General features: G+C 64.5%; 1 protein-coding gene across 1 annotated transcript; it reads right to left on the reverse strand.

Annotated features, from left to right (window-relative positions):
- Window positions 1-11,383: 11,383 nt before the first annotated feature.
- Window positions 11,384-15,049, reverse strand: LOC135313833 (U3 small nucleolar RNA-interacting protein 2-like). Its single transcript, XM_064453927.1, has 15 exons — window positions 14,925-15,049; window positions 14,715-14,797; window positions 14,528-14,646; window positions 14,352-14,434; window positions 14,195-14,236; window positions 13,824-13,950; window positions 13,478-13,602; window positions 13,140-13,232; window positions 12,939-13,039; window positions 12,699-12,833; window positions 12,448-12,510; window positions 12,219-12,364; window positions 12,025-12,104; window positions 11,830-11,903; window positions 11,384-11,736 (listed from the first exon to the last, which is right to left on the reverse strand). Exons 1-15 carry the CDS (start codon window positions 14,994-14,996, stop codon window positions 11,631-11,633), a joined length of 1,449 nt encoding a protein of 482 aa, XP_064309997.1. The 5' UTR covers window positions 14,997-15,049; the 3' UTR covers window positions 11,384-11,630.
- Window positions 15,050-16,142: the final 1,093 nt, after the last annotated feature.

A 16,142-nucleotide genomic window follows, 5' to 3' on the forward strand; every position in this document is an offset into this window, starting at 1 on the left:
TGATTGGTACAAACTTGCTCGTTCCACATGTAGATTACTGCGCAAACTCAGTCGTCTTCTTCTATTGTTCTCTTTTGAGTAGGTGGTATTACTTGGGTCGGTGGTCCGTGAGTCGGTGGTCGCGATCTCCCCCTGCCGGAATTACCTTTTACCCTTTTGGCTCTCAGTCCCGGCAATCCTGGCCAGTTTTCTCAGGCTGCTACACAAAACTGCACTTTATCATTCCTTTTGACAGAAGTGCATTCTTCTAGTAACAAAACACATTGTCTATATATAAATGATTAGAAACACAAATTGTTTTTGATCACTACACAGATCGATGGATACGCTAATTCCTATACTCTATGTTCTCATATAACAATTCTAGTTGATTTGGCTACACAATGAATGGGTTAGTGGTGCTCGAGAACCCATTTATAATCTACATCGCATTATCCGGCTGCAAGCCGTATTAGAAATTATCACCAATCAAACAGATGAGGCCCTCGACCTACTGGCAGATCAGGCAACCCAAATGCGAACTGCAATTTATCAACATCGCTTGGTTCTCGACTACCTACTAGCCGAAGAAGGCGGGGTCTGTGGGAAATGGCATGATTCTAATTGCTGTTTAAAAATCAATGACAATGGCAAAGTCATCAAACAAATTACTGCCGGAATACGGAAATCGGCCCATGTTCCCCCCCAAACCTGGAAAGGCTGGAATGTCAATATGTTCTCCTGGCTTCCAGGAGGTCCTTGGATCAAACAAATCTTATTTTACCTATTGCGTGGCCTAGCTACGTTACTGTTTTTGCCATGTGTCATCCCATGTTTCATTCAGTTAATCCAACGTGTTGTCACAAATATGCAGTTTGTACCCATTGTATCACCTGATGGAGTTAAACACATTGGAGCTGTACGTCAATCTGTGTCATCCACAGCCCAAATTGTACAAAGCATTTGTCTCCCCAGTCTGTTTTATTTGGAAACTGAATTGTTACTGATGTTAGGCGTTGGCCTTGTTTAGAGTTTATCCTGGAAGGGCTGCTGACTGCTGGCGGGTGGTCTCCCTTTTGGAGATCGCTCCAAGGCGACGGCTCCACGGAGGGCTTGGTTTCGCGGAGTGACCTCTTACCATTCCTCTTGGGACTTCCAACGTCCCTGGGTGGGAACGGGCGCAGGGCCGGTGGGGATGGGTGGCATGGGCAGGAGGCAGAGCTGCCCTTCCTGCTGGGGACACGGAGGGGACAAAGCTGTCGGAGTCAGAGCGTTGGTGGCTTTGTAGCTCCCGCACTCGGCCATGTCGGCCCCAGGCAGCGCAGGCTCCGGCTTCTCCTTCCCTCTGTTTTGCAGCCCAGCCCAGCCCAGCAGCTGGTGCTTCGTGGCAAAGACGAAGCGTGTGGGCAGGTGATGCCCTGCACCATGGGAAAAAGCGGCTGTCCTGCTGCTCTCCAGAGGACGCCAGCTCCTCTGGGGCTGAGGTCTCTTCTCTCCTGTTAGACTTTGGGAAGAGGAGATACCCCAAGCCGCAGAGCATCCTAGGGCTGGGGCTGCTGCTTTGTCTCCGCCTGAGCAGAGTCCTCGCTGGGGGCTGAGTGCCACCTCGTCCATGCCCTCAGCAGCCGGAAGCTCAGCCGTTGCAGGTTAAACCTCGACTCAGCCTTCCTCAAGCTGAGGATGAGGAGCGCCTGTGTCGCCAGGGAGGAGACCAGGAGACTCGTGTCTCTCCCTGCATCTTGAAGGACTGTGGGGACAAAGCAGCAGAGGTGAGGTGACAGCCCTGTGTCCCCTCCAGGCAGGGCACGTTGTGCCCCGTGATTCCAGGGCCAGGAGGGAGCCGGGGGGCGGGAGGCTCAGCTGGGTGCTGCCGGTCAGGAATGTGCCCCTCCAGAAACAGCCCCCTCCCCGGAGACACGCACACGCTGGGAGTAGAGCCCCCCTCTCCCAGGGGGGAGCTCCGTGCCGGGGTCCTTCCTTCTCCCCACTGCCCTCACTCACCCTCTCTGATGTACTGCAACTCCTCGTGCCCATCCACCTGCCGTCCGATGAGCCCTGAGGGGATGCAGCCCGTTGGGGACCCTGCTGCCTGTTGGGGACCCCGCTGCCCATTGGAGAACCCTCCCCCCGGCCCACCTGGCCAGCACAGCTCCCCGGGGAGGGCTGACCCTGGGCTGCGGCATCGGGGAGGGGATGGATGAGCCTCCTGCCAGCCCCGCCTGCACAGCCAGGGGTGGGACGGGCAGAAGGAGTGCCCCACAGGTCCTGCGCTGGGCCACAGGGACCCTGGGAGAAGGAGGGAGGGACCACGGGGCTCGTGGCTCACCAATGAACCTGACAGCTTCCCGCCGCAGGGACTCCTGCGGGCTCCGCAGGTAGGACTGGCTCTGGCGCAGGTATTCCTTGGCCCTGCTCCTGTTCCTGGCCAACTGGAGGGAGGAGGAGGGTGCATGGTTGGCGCAGAGCTGCCCCACTATCGGGCCTCCCCCCCCGCCCAGGGCCACCCTCCTTCCCCCCAGCAGGACATTCCCAGCTCCCTGCCGTGTGGCATCGGGGTTCGGAGGGAGCAGAGGGCTCCCCAGGGACGCTGGGGTGCCGTCCTGCTGGCAGGGTGCCCTTTGGGACTCCGGGGGAGAGGACAGCCTGGGGCAGAGCCTGCTCCAGGAGGGTGCGTACCGCCATGGGGGCACAGCCCCCCCCGTCCCCCGTGCTGGGCATGGGGCAGGGCTCACCCAGGGCAGAACCTGGGGGCGCTGGGGCTGTGCGTACCAGGCACTCGCTGATCCTCCATGCCTGCACGGTCTCGCCCAGCTGGGCCAGCTGCCGCCACTTCAGGAACTGTCCAGCACTGCTGAGGGTTTCCTGGGAGGCCTGGTGAGTAGCAGAGATGCCACCACCACCGCCAGGGACACAAGACCCTGTGTCCCCCCTCTTTGGAGGGCTCAGAGCCTGCCCTGCCCGTGCAGGGAAGACGCACCAGCTGGGGACTGATGCTGCCACCGGGTTCAGCACCCTGGGGGAATATAAGGGCAGCCACCCTCTCTGGGTGGAAGCCTGTCAGGCTCTAGTGTTTTGGCCTTGGTGACCCCAGGCTGCTGCAGAGCCACAGCGCCGTCTCTGGGGCTGCAGGGACTCACACCAGGGGTTGTGCGGAGGGAGCTGGGTGGGAAAGGGACCTAATTCCCCATCCACCCGGGGAGCGGGAGGAGAAAGGCAGCAGCGGGCAGGGAGGTGCCTGGTGCTAGGGACCCAGCGAGCTAGACCTCATGGCGACACACTTTTAAAGGGTCCAGCACCGCCCTGCCCAAAGAACAGGTCAGGTTGGGAGTCCCACCTTGGCCACATTCTTGTCCTCGTCGTGCAGGTGAAAGAGCAGTGGCAGCAGGCTGCCCCACACCACCTCCTTCATCTTCTTCCTTTTGGCATCCACCACAACCCCCATTGTGTTTTGGAAGAGCCGGATGGAGAGCTCCCGCACAGTGCTCGACTCCTGGTGCAGGAGAGGAAGAGGACCTCAGTCTCAAGCCTATGGCAAGCAAGGGGCCCAAAACAGCTGCAGGCAGCCCTGCTCCAAAAGGGAGCAAGCTGTGGTGTAGAGAAGGTCTGCCCAGGGAGGCTAGGGTCCCTGGGGCTGGGGGTTGGAGAAGGAGACCCTGCGGAGGGCTGGAGGATGCTGCCAGGGCAGGGTGTGCATCGGTGGGGCTCAGCACGTCTGCCAACGCCCTGCAATCATCGTCTCTGCCGCGACAGGGAGGCTGAGCCAGGGTGGGTCCACGTGGGGGGTTTGGGACGCAGCACAGAGCTGCCAAGGGCAGCGATGGGGTCTGGGGGCTGCGGGGCAAAGCATCCCCCTGCAGAGCATGGGAGGCATGAATGGAGGTGCCTGTTGAGAGGGGCACGGGTCTCTCCCCCAGCCTTACGTCGCTGAAGAGCGGCTGGAGCTTCTCAGCCAGCGCCAGGGCAGTCAGGCTGAGCGTCTTCCCCTCCAGCAGCCGGAGCAGGTTGCTGAGCAGGGACAGGGCGATGGCGCTGGCATCACTGTCAGCACCCTGCAGCTGCTCCATGACATACGGCAGCAGGACGAGGGTTTTCCTTGCCTGTTGGAGACACACCATCTCCTTTTTGTAAAGGAGCGACCTACCAGAGGGGTGAAAACCCTCTCCGCGCAGACTGGCCTCCCACTAGCTTCTCAGCAGGCAGTGCAGGTCACAAGGGCAAGGTCCTGGCAGACAGGGCTTACCGCCATGGCCGTGAGAAGAGCAGGGCGCAGAGGGTGAGGACAGACAGCTCTGGCTCCTTGCCAGCCCCTTGGCTACCCCCTTCTCCACCAGACCCCCTGGGTAGGCTGGTGGGCACCTGGCGCTGCCTGGAAAGCTGCCCGAGCTGCCAGCAGCCCCTGCCGCAGCTGCTGCGTTTCACCCTGGGGCTCAGCACCCCACGGTCAGGCTCTGCACACCCCACGCTCGGGCTGGTCACTCTGCCACCAGCACCCCTGCCAGGACGTGCTGGCAGCAGAAGCCCCTTCCCCTCGGCACTACTGCCTCTCTCCTTGCACGGCACAGTCATGGGGCAGAGGGCGGGGCAGGCAGGAGAGCTGGCAGCAGCCGGCACGGCTCCCTGTGCCCAGAAAAGCCCGAGCCACCACGTTACCCGTCACCCACTGCTCCCTCCACCCTGGGCTGCTGTCCCGGCTGTCCCTGCTGCCCCCTACTCACCGTGTCGGGCCTCTCACTGAGCCTGAGGAGGCCCCTGAGCACCAGGCTGGGCATCCCCAGGCACTGGCTCTGCAGATACATGGGGAAGATTTCCAGGGCGCGGTCCAGCTCTTCACTGAGGCTGGTGCAGCCCAACATCTGAAACACGCACAGCGGGAGCTGGTGAGGTGTGGTGCTGCCTCCAACCACTACCTCAGGGCAAGGATGCTGGGTCACGACCAAGCCCAGACACAGGCAGCAGGGACTGTGGAGAAGCCCCGTGCCCCACACTCCGCCACACTGGTTGCTCGCCTGCTCCTCCACGGCAACAACCAGAGCCCATCTGCTGCCCCAGCTCCCCCCACAGCAGCTGGCATGGGAGAGCTGAGCATCGGAGAGAGCTTGGAACAGTGCCGTCAGGCTCACCTCAACGAGGAAGACCATGGCGATCATCTCCCAGGTGGGCTCCTCCACACTGAGGAGTTCTGCCAGATGGCAGAAGATGGTGGAGAGCAGGGGTCTTGGGGTCTTCATCATCTCCCTGGCAGGGGGAAGGAGGCACCATCAGGCCTGAGCCAGGCAGACACATATCTTTGGGGTTTGCACCACTCTGGGCATCACCCACCTGCAGCGCTTTCTTTGGGCAACGGGAGCCCTCTGCCATCTGTGCCCCCAAGGGAGGGGGTGACGTGGGGTGATGGTCCCCGAGGAGCAAGGGAGAAGGGCCTCTCACCTGGCCACAATGCGGACTCCCATGAGGTGGGTCTGGCTGCTGAGCAGGGCATCCCAGCCACCCTGCGCCTCAATGGCCAGCGCCTGGCTCTCAAAGCCCATGCTGCAGAGCAGCACTCTCATGGACTGCACCACAGACCTGCACAAAGAGAAATGCTCAGCTCCCACTGGCACCCCTGCCTTGGCTCCAGGTAGCTGGCAGGGATGAGAGGACAGGGATGGAGCACCTGATGGGACCGAGCAGATCCTCTTGGTGCTCCCTCCAAAAGATGTGCACCTCCTGCACCGTCAACTCCGTGGTGAATGACACTTGGAAAAGCAGTGCCAGGAAAAGCTGGGGGAAAATCGCCTCCACCTCCCGCAGGCAGGTGCGCTGCAGGAGGATCTCGCTTACCGTCCTGGCTGCCTGCAGAAGACAGCTAGACACTGAGACGTCCCTACGCCCCTGGGGACGTCAAGGCTTGGGATGGGCAGGGAAGGAGAGTGGAGGCCCTGGACAGCCGAGAGCAGCCCCAGAGGTCAGTGAGGCCTCATCCAGTAACTCACAGCCAGGGAGAGGACGCGGGGGTTGTCCCCAGTAGAGGTGGAGGTCTTGCACGGCGACTGGTTCATCAGCCTGCTGAGCAGCTCCTGCAGCACCTTCTCCGCAACCTGGGGCTTGGAGAGTGTCACCTTCCACATGCGCATCGCAACACTGCGGGGAGCCGGGGCTCTGTCAGCAGGGACACCCCGGAGGATGGCCAGGCTGAAGTCCCTCGGGAGGGTCTTAGGGCCCCTCTCCCGGAGTGAGAGGACCCCCAAAGGCTGGTGGGCCCCGTACCAGGTACATGTTGGGGAGCACTGCAACAGGCTGGCCACCACCGTGCTGGGCTGTTTGTGCATCAGCACCAGCAGGGCCCTCTCCAGGCTGTTGAGGGCTACCACCGCCCTGATGAAGGGCAGGTTTCTGTAGATGGCCCACACGATGTTCAGCACCTGGACGACAGACACAGAAGGGAGTGGGGGCGTCAGCGGGGTGAGCGCAGCTGTTTACCCAGCTCCCACTGGGAGCCGCTTTGCATTCCTGCTGCAGTACGCTGGCTTGAGATGGCATCAGTGCTGGTCAGGCACAGGGCCCAGGGAGGAACGATCCTCTGGTGGGCCCGAGTGTTGGCTGTGCCACCCACGGGCTACTCACCTGTCCCATCGGGAAGGCGGGGTCTGCCACAAGGACTTCCACCATGTGGGCAGCCACCCTGATGCTGTAGGCGCTTGGGGCTCTCAAGCTCTTGATGGCCATGAGGATGATGTCTACCTGGTCAGAGGGCTGGAGGTGGTACTTGAACATCTGTGCGATGAAGGAGAGGAGGGGAGGTTTGTCACCTAGAGCATCACACAGAGCATCTTGGCTGTGCAGTGAGAGTGGGATGCAGAGCCAGGCTGCGCTGGGGAGGAGACCGATGGTGGGGGTCAGGGTTCTGTGGGGAAGCGGAGCTTGCTGCGGGCTTTTGCCTAGCCTCCGCTCAGGAACAGCGTGAGCCCACATCATCCCCACGCATCAGGTGTCCCTTCACTCATGCTGACCACCCCAGGCAGGAGCCGAAGGCACTTCTTACCGAAAAGATTTCGTTAGCGCTGCTTTTTTGCGAGATCTGCCCGTCCTCCCAGAGCTGCAGCTGCCCTGTGTCATGCAGCCAGGGCCACCTGCCTGGGGAGGACAAGAACCAGGGTGCTCAGAGAGAGGGTGCAGAGCTGGAGGTGCAGTCTGAGAGCTTTAGGCAGAAAAGTCACTAGTAAAGGAAGAGGGCACCCAGGCAGGTCTGGGGAGCAGATACCCAGGGAGGGTCTGGGGCTATTGCGAACGGGGGCAAGGGGAAATGGCTCTTTAGACTGCAGGCAGGCAGGCTGGATCAGGCTTTCTCTCACCAAGGAGAGTGGTCCCTGGCTGCCCGTGCCTGGGGGCACCCAGCCCATCACAGCTTCTCTTACTTCTCTGCTGCAGGATGAAGGCATGCAGGTGACGGAGAGCTTCTGCAGCTTCGCGGCGGGTCGCCTTGTCCTTACAGGTGCAGCAGAGGGTGAGGTGCCCAACCAGCCTCCCCAGCATCACAAACCGATGTGTCTTGGAGCACTGATGCCTGAGGACTACAGCTTGTGCGAAGCAGGGGCAGACCTGGAGGAAGAGAGGCAGTGTGGGTACGAGGTGAGCCCCAGCTGCTCCCAGAGCAGCCAGGCAGCAGCCCAGCGCAGGGGAGGGCTGCTGGACCCAGGTTCCTGCCTTGGGAGAGAGCACGGACAAGGACAGGGGCAGGGCAAAGACCCCTGCTCCTGACTTCCTGCTGACTGGGTGCCCAGCTTCCCCGGGAGGTGCTGGGGCTCAGGAGCACAGCGATGGGGGACGGGGGCTGCCCAGACTGGGAGCTCGGTACCTGCAGCAGGGGTTCGGTGGCAATGAAGTTGGCCAGCCTGGCAATCCGTGCCACAGCCCTCTCCTGCACTGCTGCCAGCTCGGAATCGGTGAAGGGCAGCAGGAGCTGGGAGGAGAAAAGCTGCTGATCTGCCAGGGAGGTGGCATGGCACAGCACGGCATGGCCAGGCTTGCGCCGGGGCAGGGCCTGGGCCCAGGGCACGTGCCCTTCTTGCCCCTCGAAGCAACCTGCTGCAGCCAGGCAGGCCACCGCATCCCACTCCTGCCGCTGCCTCTGCTGCCTTCCACTCGCTCCCCACCCAAAAAAAGGTCCCTCCACCCCCCACCCAAGGAACCCAAGACTTTGGGGTGACCACCTCCCTGGGGACCTGTGGCGGAGGCTCTAGGATGTGGCCCGGGGGAAAGTCCCAGGGCTGGGCTCCCCTTGCCAGACAGGCAGATCCATCTGTGAGGGAGTGTTGGGCAGGACGAACAGCAGGCAGGGCTGCAGGAGCGGGGTGGGCTGGGACAGGAGCAAAAGGAGCTCTGGCAGCAGCCAGGAGGCAGGGGGCTGGTGGGGAGGCACCGCAGGGAAGGAGGAACATCTTTGCCCCCCTCCTTGCACCAGGCACTGACTGGGGAGGGGCGGGGCACCACTCAAGCCATGGGTCAATGCTTGTGGGGACCCTGTGCCAAGGCCAGACCTGCAAGATGTTCTGCAGCTCCAGGATGCCGAGAGCACCGGCGCTGCTTACCAGCACCTGCAGCATGCTGTCCATCGTGGCCAGGGTCTGTGAGGGGGACAGAGTCTTGGGGCAGGCCTAGAAGCCTGGGCGGGGTGGGGGGTGGGGGTGGCTGCATCCTGCGGTGCCCAGGAAGGGGCCTCGGGGTGGGGGAGCTCCCCGTGGTTCACCCCGTGGCATACCTCGGAGTAGAGAGAAGCCTCGGGGCCCTGGGTGTCCTGCGGAGGGAGGTGGAAGATGCTGCAGAAGCAGATGTGGAGGAGTCTGCTGCTCATCTCCTGCAGAAGCAGCCCCGCCTTGCTGTGGGGACAGAGAGGTGCTCTTCAGACACAGCAAGGAGGAGACAGACCCCAGGGTTGGAGACCTGGGCTGATCCCCATGACACTGACACTTGCATTTGGAGGGAAAAGCCTATGGCACCCCTTGCCCTGCTGTCTGCCTCCCTCTTGGACCCAGGACTGGGGGTGGCCCCTGCCTGGGAGAGGTGCCGTTAGGGCTGCCCAGCACTGGGGAGGCCAAGCTGGGGGCTGCGGCAAGTACCTCATGGAGGCGATGGTCAGCATGGCTTGCCGCCACACCACAGTACCCAGGTGGTCAGTGGGCTCCTCTTGCAGCAGCACCTGTGGAGCACAGCAGGGTGGGATGGATCGGGATGGGGCAGTCTCCCTTGCCCATCAAAAGCCTGCGGGGCTGGCAGAGCCCAGGTGCCACCATCCCAGCACTCCCTCCCCACCCAGTGGTCCCAAGCCCCATGGTGGGAAGGGCTGTGCCCATCACAGAACCACAGGCTGGCCGAGAGACCTGCAAACGTCATTGGGTCCAAGCCCCAGCTCCAGCCAGGCCACGCAGCTGGCTTTCGAGCATCTCCAAGGATGGAGACGCAGAGCAGTGCTCACATGCACCCCTCTGCCCGGCTGAGCCCTCTCCTGCCCCCAGGGCTGTGCCCACTGCCCACTGCCCCTGCCTCACCTCAATGGCCTCCACCACCTCCAGCAAACAGAAGTAAAGCATGTCCCATGTTGTGGAGCCCGCGCTGCTGGTGCTACAGATGGTGTAGATGGAGGCCAGAAACTTCAGCTTCTCCTCCTCTTGCTGCCAGCCAGGGAGGGGACAGGCGGCCAGAGAGCGTCAGGGGGGTGAGACAGGTTGGGGGGGAGGGGGGCAGCACAGCCCCCAGCACCTTGCGAGCGTGGGATGGGGGCAGAAAGACTGGTCGGGAGACATGGGCGCAGCCTCATAGAATTGGCCTTGGATACCTTTGGTCTGCTCCTGAGGAAGGCTCGGATGATGTCCAGGTTATCCTCGTTCTCCCCGGGCAGAGCCAAGGTGGAGCAGCACGGATCTGGCCGAGAGAAAGCAGGCAGGGCTGGGGGGCGAGCAGGGGGCAAAAAGCCAAGCCCTCTGCCCAGCTCCCAGGGATGTCACCAGTCCTGGCTCCAGGCTGGGACACAGGTGTCCCCTGTGAGCCCCAGGGGCGAGGGCGCAATGCTGGAGGGCAGCACGGGGAGGGGGGTCTGGCGTGCCCAGGTGAGGGACAGGCTACCACCGGCTGGCAGGGAGGATCCCTGTCCCGGGGTGCCGTGACAGGGCTGGCTCCCTGGCCACTGTGCCATGGGAGCCCCGATGCCAGCCTGGCTGGGCAACGCGAGCGCGGCACCGGGCAGGGACGGGCAGGCAGCCCCCTGCCCGCAGCGCCTGCACACTCACCCGCCTGCAGCGGCTGGACCTTGCACATCTCGCTTGGCTTCGGCCCGGAGTGGGGAGCCAGGGCAGCTACACCCTCCTTCTCCCCCCAGGCCTGCCTGGGCCTGCTAGGGGGTCTCCCTGCCATCCTGCGGAGGAAAGGGGTGAGGGGGACCCTGTGCCCCACAGGGCTGCCCTGCCAGGGGCAGTGGGGCAGAGGTGGCCATGCTTGGGGGGCTCTTTGCTCTCACCCTGTCCTAACACCGTCCTCCCAGACACTGGGGGGGACAGCACTGGGTGATCCAGGGTGTCACAAAGTGCCCCAATAGCACTCCCCCAGGGGGCACCCCCAGAGTGCCCCCTTCCCCTCTTCCCCAGGACCCCTCCTTGCCCCGGGGCGGGGGGGCGGGGGGGCTGAGACTGACTCCCTCTTCCTCCTCCCGCTACGGGGCTGGGGTTTATCTGTACCGGGGCACCCCCCTTGTCGCAGGGACCCCTCTGTACCCTGTCCCCTTGCTCCCAGGGGCTGGTGCCGCCCAACCTGTAGCTGGGCTAAGCTGGGCTGCAGCCCCCAGCCCCTCGGGCACGCTGAGACTCTTTTCTCTTCCACACACGAGGCCCGGGACGAGGCCCGCGGGGCTCCCCTCGCTCGAAGGCTGCTGGGCACTCGGAGGGGCCGGACGCCCTCCCGCGCGCTCAGCCGCAGGGACGCACAACTGCGGGGGGCGGCCGCGTTCCCCGCTTACTAGTTGCCACGCGCCTGGAGGGTTCCACCAGCTGGCAGCGGGCGGGGGGGGCAGGGTGGGACGGGGCTCCTCGCTCCCCTCCCCGGGGCACGGGGCCCCGCCGCGCGCATACTGGTTGCCACGCGCCTGGACGGTTCCACCAGCTGGCACTGGGCGGGGGGGGGGAGGGGTGGGACGGGGCTCCTCGCTCCCCTCCCCGGGGCACGGGGCCCCGCCGCGCCGTAGGAGCCGAGGTGGGGCCCCGGGGCCCGGCGGGGCCAGCGCCGAGGTGGGTGGGCAGACAGGTCGGTGCCAGGGGACGGGCAGGAGGAGGCAGGGGGGCAGGCCAGGGCGGCAGGAGCCGTGGGGCATTAGTCATGGTAATTTAGGTGAATAAAGTGGATTTGGTTTGGTTTGGGTTTGGTGTTGTTCTTTTATTTATTTATTTATTTATTTTAAAACAGAGTCCTCCAGAGCTCAGGTCTGGCCAAAGCTGAGGGAAGAGGGCAGACCCTCACAGAGGGCAGAGCCGCAGCATGATCTGGGTGCCAGCAGGGTCAGGGGGCCACGCGCCATCCCCCGCTCCGGCGCTGCCGGCCCCAGGAGGGTGGTTGCACGAAGGACATGGGGCGCAGCACCAGGGACCAGGGTTTCACGACCCAGGTGCAGCGGCTCCGGGGCCAGCGGGCTAGGAGCTGTCAGGGACATGGGAGCTGGGGGCTGTAGCCCTCCGCTTCAGGGGGATGATGCAGATGCTGTTTTTGGCTTCTTTGATTCTCCACCACCGGCCAAGCCTGCAGATGAGAGAGATGGGGGTCACCCTCCACCGAGCCCTCGAGGCAGTGGAGGCTGTGCCCCCAGCCAGCGCTGGGGAAGGGGGACGGTACCGGTGCTCCTGCCCGAGGCCGGCCACCAGGAAGTCACCGGCTGCCGAGAACTCGAGGCTGTTGACAAAACCCACCTGGAGGGGACAGGGCAGGGCGAGAGGCTCGCACAGCCTCCTCCTGCTGCCCAGGGAGGGGAGAACCCGCCGAGGGACACCCCCAGCCCAGCTCCAGCATCCCCAACCTCCTGACCCATACCAACGGGATAGCCCAGAGGGGCTCCAGCTTCCGAAATCCCTCACTGCACTTCCAGAGCTTCACACTAGCACTGTGGGAGCCTAGGGTAGAGAGAGGAGACTGCCATGCACCCCAACCTGGGGCAGGGGCAGGGGCAGGGGCAGGACAGACCCCCTGCACCCCCAAACCCTTGCTCCAAAGCAGCTGCCCCACACCTGTAGCCAGGAGGTCACTGTTGCGCAGGGCAGCCACCGCCGAGATCCAGTACGGCTGCTGCAGGCCCTGGGCGTCCTGCATGCCGTGCGCCTGCCGGGCCAGCGCCAGCGGCTTCTTCTTCGCCAGCCCCCACAGGGCTACAGACCTACCAGGGAGGGGAGGCATGAGGGGGTTGCAGGAGGGGGCTTTGCCTACCTACCCCAGGCACTGTCGTGGCCCCGTGCTCACCCGTCATCGGCACCCGACACCATGTGCTCCTCGTTGATGAGCTGGATACAATCAATGGAGCCCCTACAAAGAGAAGGGGCAACTACCATCAGTTACAAGCGTGCTTTGGGATCCTGCTTAGGAGACAAGGGCTCAACGGGACATCAGTGTCTCCAGTATGTCAGCAGGCTTCTGGTGGTGCTTGGCACCCTCACACCACTGCCCCAGCCGGACCCACCTGCCCACAGCCCCCTCTCCTGCCCCAGACCTACTGGTGCCCATAAAACACGAGCTGTGACTCCTCCGGGATCTTCCAGAGCCGCACGGTGCCGTCCCGTCCCCCCGCCGTCACACAGCACTCCCGGCTCAGGCTGTCCAGCCCTGTGATGATATCCTGGTGCCCGAACCTGGAGGGGAGGTGGCAAAGAGCTGCGGAAGGCACAGCCCCCCGCCACATTTCCTCCCCCAGGTGAGGGAGGCTCAGTGGGGTGTGTGTTTCCCCAGGCTCTTACAGGGTCTCCATGTATGCGTTCTCCGCCACGTTCCAGACCTTGACGCAGCGGTCATGGGAGGCACTGTACAGCTGGTGCGTGCCCTTCCGGAAGGACAGGCCCTGCAGACGGACAGCCGGACATAGGGGGAGTGGTGAGGGGCACCGGGGAGGGCAGTTCTGCCTGGCCCTGCAGGCGTCGCAGCCAATGTCCCCGACTCACCGAGACGGCATCGCGGTGCCCAGTGAAGATGTGCAGGCGCTTGCAGGTGGCGGTGTCCCAGACCATGATCAGCTTGTTCCTGTCTCCTGTAGCCTGGCAGAACACAGGGGATACCCAAGACCTGCCCCACGAGGACCCACCACACATCCCAGCCTATGCTCCCACCCCATGTGCTTTGGGGGGTCCCAGGGACACCTTCAGCGGGGGTAGGGGCTGCTTGAAGCCAGCAAAGTACACCTGGGCACGAGATACCGCTCTCTGCAGGACCCCAGGAGGAGATGCACTCCCCACCAGCACCCCTCCACCACACATGGCAGCACCAGCCCCCTCTCCCGTACCAGGTACTTGCCATCCGATGAGATGGCCATGCAGAGGACATGGGATGCGTGCCCCATGTGCCGCTCCTCGGTGCCCTTCTTCCCCCCAGGCACCACGCACAGCCTCTTCCCGCTCTCCACCTCCCCTACGGGAAAGGCATCGCCGTCACGCCCTGGGAACCTCCCAACATATTGGAAAGCGCCAACGAGCCTCCCACAGAGCCCAAAACGATGCACGTGCACATCCCCGGAAGGGGCAGGGGCCCAGCCACCTCCACAGGCACCCACGCTCCTGCTGCTGCAGGGTCCCTCCCTGCAGGGTTCAGGCTGGGGGAACAGCCAGTCGCGGCCCCAAGGGAACACTTGCATTTGATGAGGGAGCCGTCCTTGGAGGCCGAAAAGATGAACCTGTCATCTGGAGAGATGACCAGGCAGGTGACGGGCAGCTGGTGCCCCCGCAGCACTCGAATGCTGGCTGGATCTGGAGGCTGCACCTGCAGGGAGAGCGGGATATGAGCTGGGCCTCCCTCGGTCCCTTCCCCCGGCATGGGAGTACCCAAGCACAGCACCCTCCCTCCTCCAGGGCACCAGCCCCCGGCACCCTGGGCAGAAGGAGGGCCCTGGTCCCGGAGCCAGCACAGTAACTCGGGGTGCCGGCCCTGGCTGTGCCCGAGTGCCCCCCAAAGCCGGCACTTAGAGCCTGGCAGCCCCCCGGCGCCCCCAGCGCTGGGCACTTACGTCTTTGGCGACCAGGCGCTGCAGCCGACCCTTCTGCTCCAGCTGGGCAAGAAGCGGGAGGCTCAGCGGAGGCGGCCCCGGCCCCGCGGGAGCGGGGCAGAGCCCGCCGCCGCCGCCGCTGCCGGGACTGGGGGGACGCGCCCGCCCCGCTGCTCACCACGTCCTCCTTCAGCCGGTCGCCGATGAGATCCGCCGGATGCGTCTCCTCCTCCTCCTCCTCTGCCGCCGCCTGCTCCTCCTCTGTGGCGGACGCGGGGCGTGAGGGCCGGGCTCAGCACCGAGGGCCGCACGCCCCTCTGCCCCACCGGGGTACCGGCACCGGGCGGCACTCACCGTGCTGGCGGAGCTCCTCCAGGTACAGCTTGGCCAGGCGCAGCTTCTTCTCCTGCGGCGTCTCCTCCACCTCCTCCTCTACCGCCGCCTCCCGCCGCCGCCGCCGTCCCAACGACGGGCTGCGGGGACAGGCGTGAGCACCGGCACCGGCACCGGCACCGGCTTCCCCCCGCGGCGCGGCTCGTACCTCTCCGGCTCGGAGTCGCTGGACACCTCCTCGTCCACGGGCCGGACGGCCGCCGCCCGCGACCTCCTCTCGGCGCCCAGGACCTGAGGAACGAACCGGGGTGACCCCAGGGACGGAATCGGACGGGACGGGACACGGACACCGACCAGAGCGAACTCGCAGGGGCAGTCACTCCGCAGCCCCCTCCGCCCGGCCCGGCCCGGCCCTCACCGCCGCCCGCGGCCGCCGCCGTCCCGCCGCCCCGCGTGGGGCTTTGGCCCTACAGCTGCCCGCCGCCGCCATGCTGCCGCTCCACGTGCTGCCCGCCCCGCCGGCTGCAGGGGCGCGCCCCGCGCCTATTGGCTGCAGCCGACTAGGTCCCCCTCCCGCCGCGCCTGCGGCCCCGCCCCCGCTTCCTATCGGCGGGCCGCGCTGTCACTCGAGTAGTGACGACTCCGCCGCGCCCCCCGGTGCTGCTGGGCCTGCCCCCTCGGCGACACGGCCCGCCCCCTGGTGCTGACAGCCACGCCCCCTCGGCGGCTTGCCCCGCCCCCGGTGCTGCTGGCCCCGGCCTCTCGGCGCAACGACACGCCCCCTGGTGCTGCCTGGCTTCTGGTCCCGTAGCACGGCCTTTGCGGGCTGCCAAGGACCCCGGCCTTGGCTGTCGCCGGGGGTAGTGGTGGGACGGCCTGTCCCGGTGATGCTCTAAAGCGCTCAAACCGGCTTTTGTTCGGAAGCTTTATTTTGCGCATTTAGTGTCTTCTCTCTGGCACCTGGGGAGGCGTGGAAGGGCAGCGGGAGCACCCTTCGGCTGCTCCAAGTTAGGCAACAGGCTCGCTTCCTCAAGGATAAGCAGCCAAAGAGTGTCACCACGCGTACCCAGAGAATCCTGGAAGGGCTGCTGACTGCTGGCGGGTGGTCTCCCTTTTGGAGATCGCTCCAAGGCGACGGCTCCACGGAGGGCTTGGTTTCGCGGAGTGACCTCTTACCATTCCTCTTGGGACTTCCAACGTCCCTGGGTGGGAACGGGCGCAGGGCCGGTGGGGATGGGTGGCATGGGCAGGAGGCAGAGCTGCCCTTCCTGCTGGGGACACGGAGGGGACAAAGCTGCCGGAGTCAGAGCGTTGGTGGCTTTGTAGCTCCCGCACTCGGCCATGTCGGCCCCAGGCAGCGCAGGCTCCTCAGAAGGTGGGAGGCAGAAAAAGTGATTCACCCTGGCGTGGCCCTGGGGAGGGGAGGGAAGGCTTCAGCCTCAACTTCATCCTCGCCTCTGGCTCCGGCTCCGGCTCCGGCTCCGGCTTCTCCTTCCCTCTGTTTTGCAGCCCAGCCCAGCCCAGCAGCTGGTGCTTCGTGGCAAAGACGAAGCATGTGGGCAGGTGATGCCCTGCACCACGGGAAAAAGCGGCTGTCCTGCTGCTCTCCAGAGGACGCCAGCTCCTCTGGGGCTGA

Source organism: Phalacrocorax carbo, chromosome 6 (genome assembly GCF_963921805.1).
Source record: "Phalacrocorax carbo chromosome 6, bPhaCar2.1, whole genome shotgun sequence".
Classification (NCBI taxonomy): Eukaryota; Metazoa; Chordata; class Aves; order Suliformes; family Phalacrocoracidae; genus Phalacrocorax; species Phalacrocorax carbo.

Excerpts from the sequence above, each read along its gene's own strand:
- LOC135313833 (XM_064453927.1), bottom strand. The coding sequence starts at position 14,996 with ATGGCGGCGGCGGGCAGCTGTAGGGCCAAAGCCCCACGCGGGGCGGCG. Across the intron at positions 14,798-14,924 it reads GGCGGCGGCCGCGGGCGGCG|GTCCTGGGCGCCGAGAGGAG; the intron begins GTGAGGGCCGGG and ends TTCGTTCCTCAG. Across the intron at positions 12,834-12,938 it reads AACGCATACATGGAGACCCT|GTTCGGGCACCAGGATATCA; the intron begins GTAAGAGCCTGG and ends CCTCCCCTCCAG.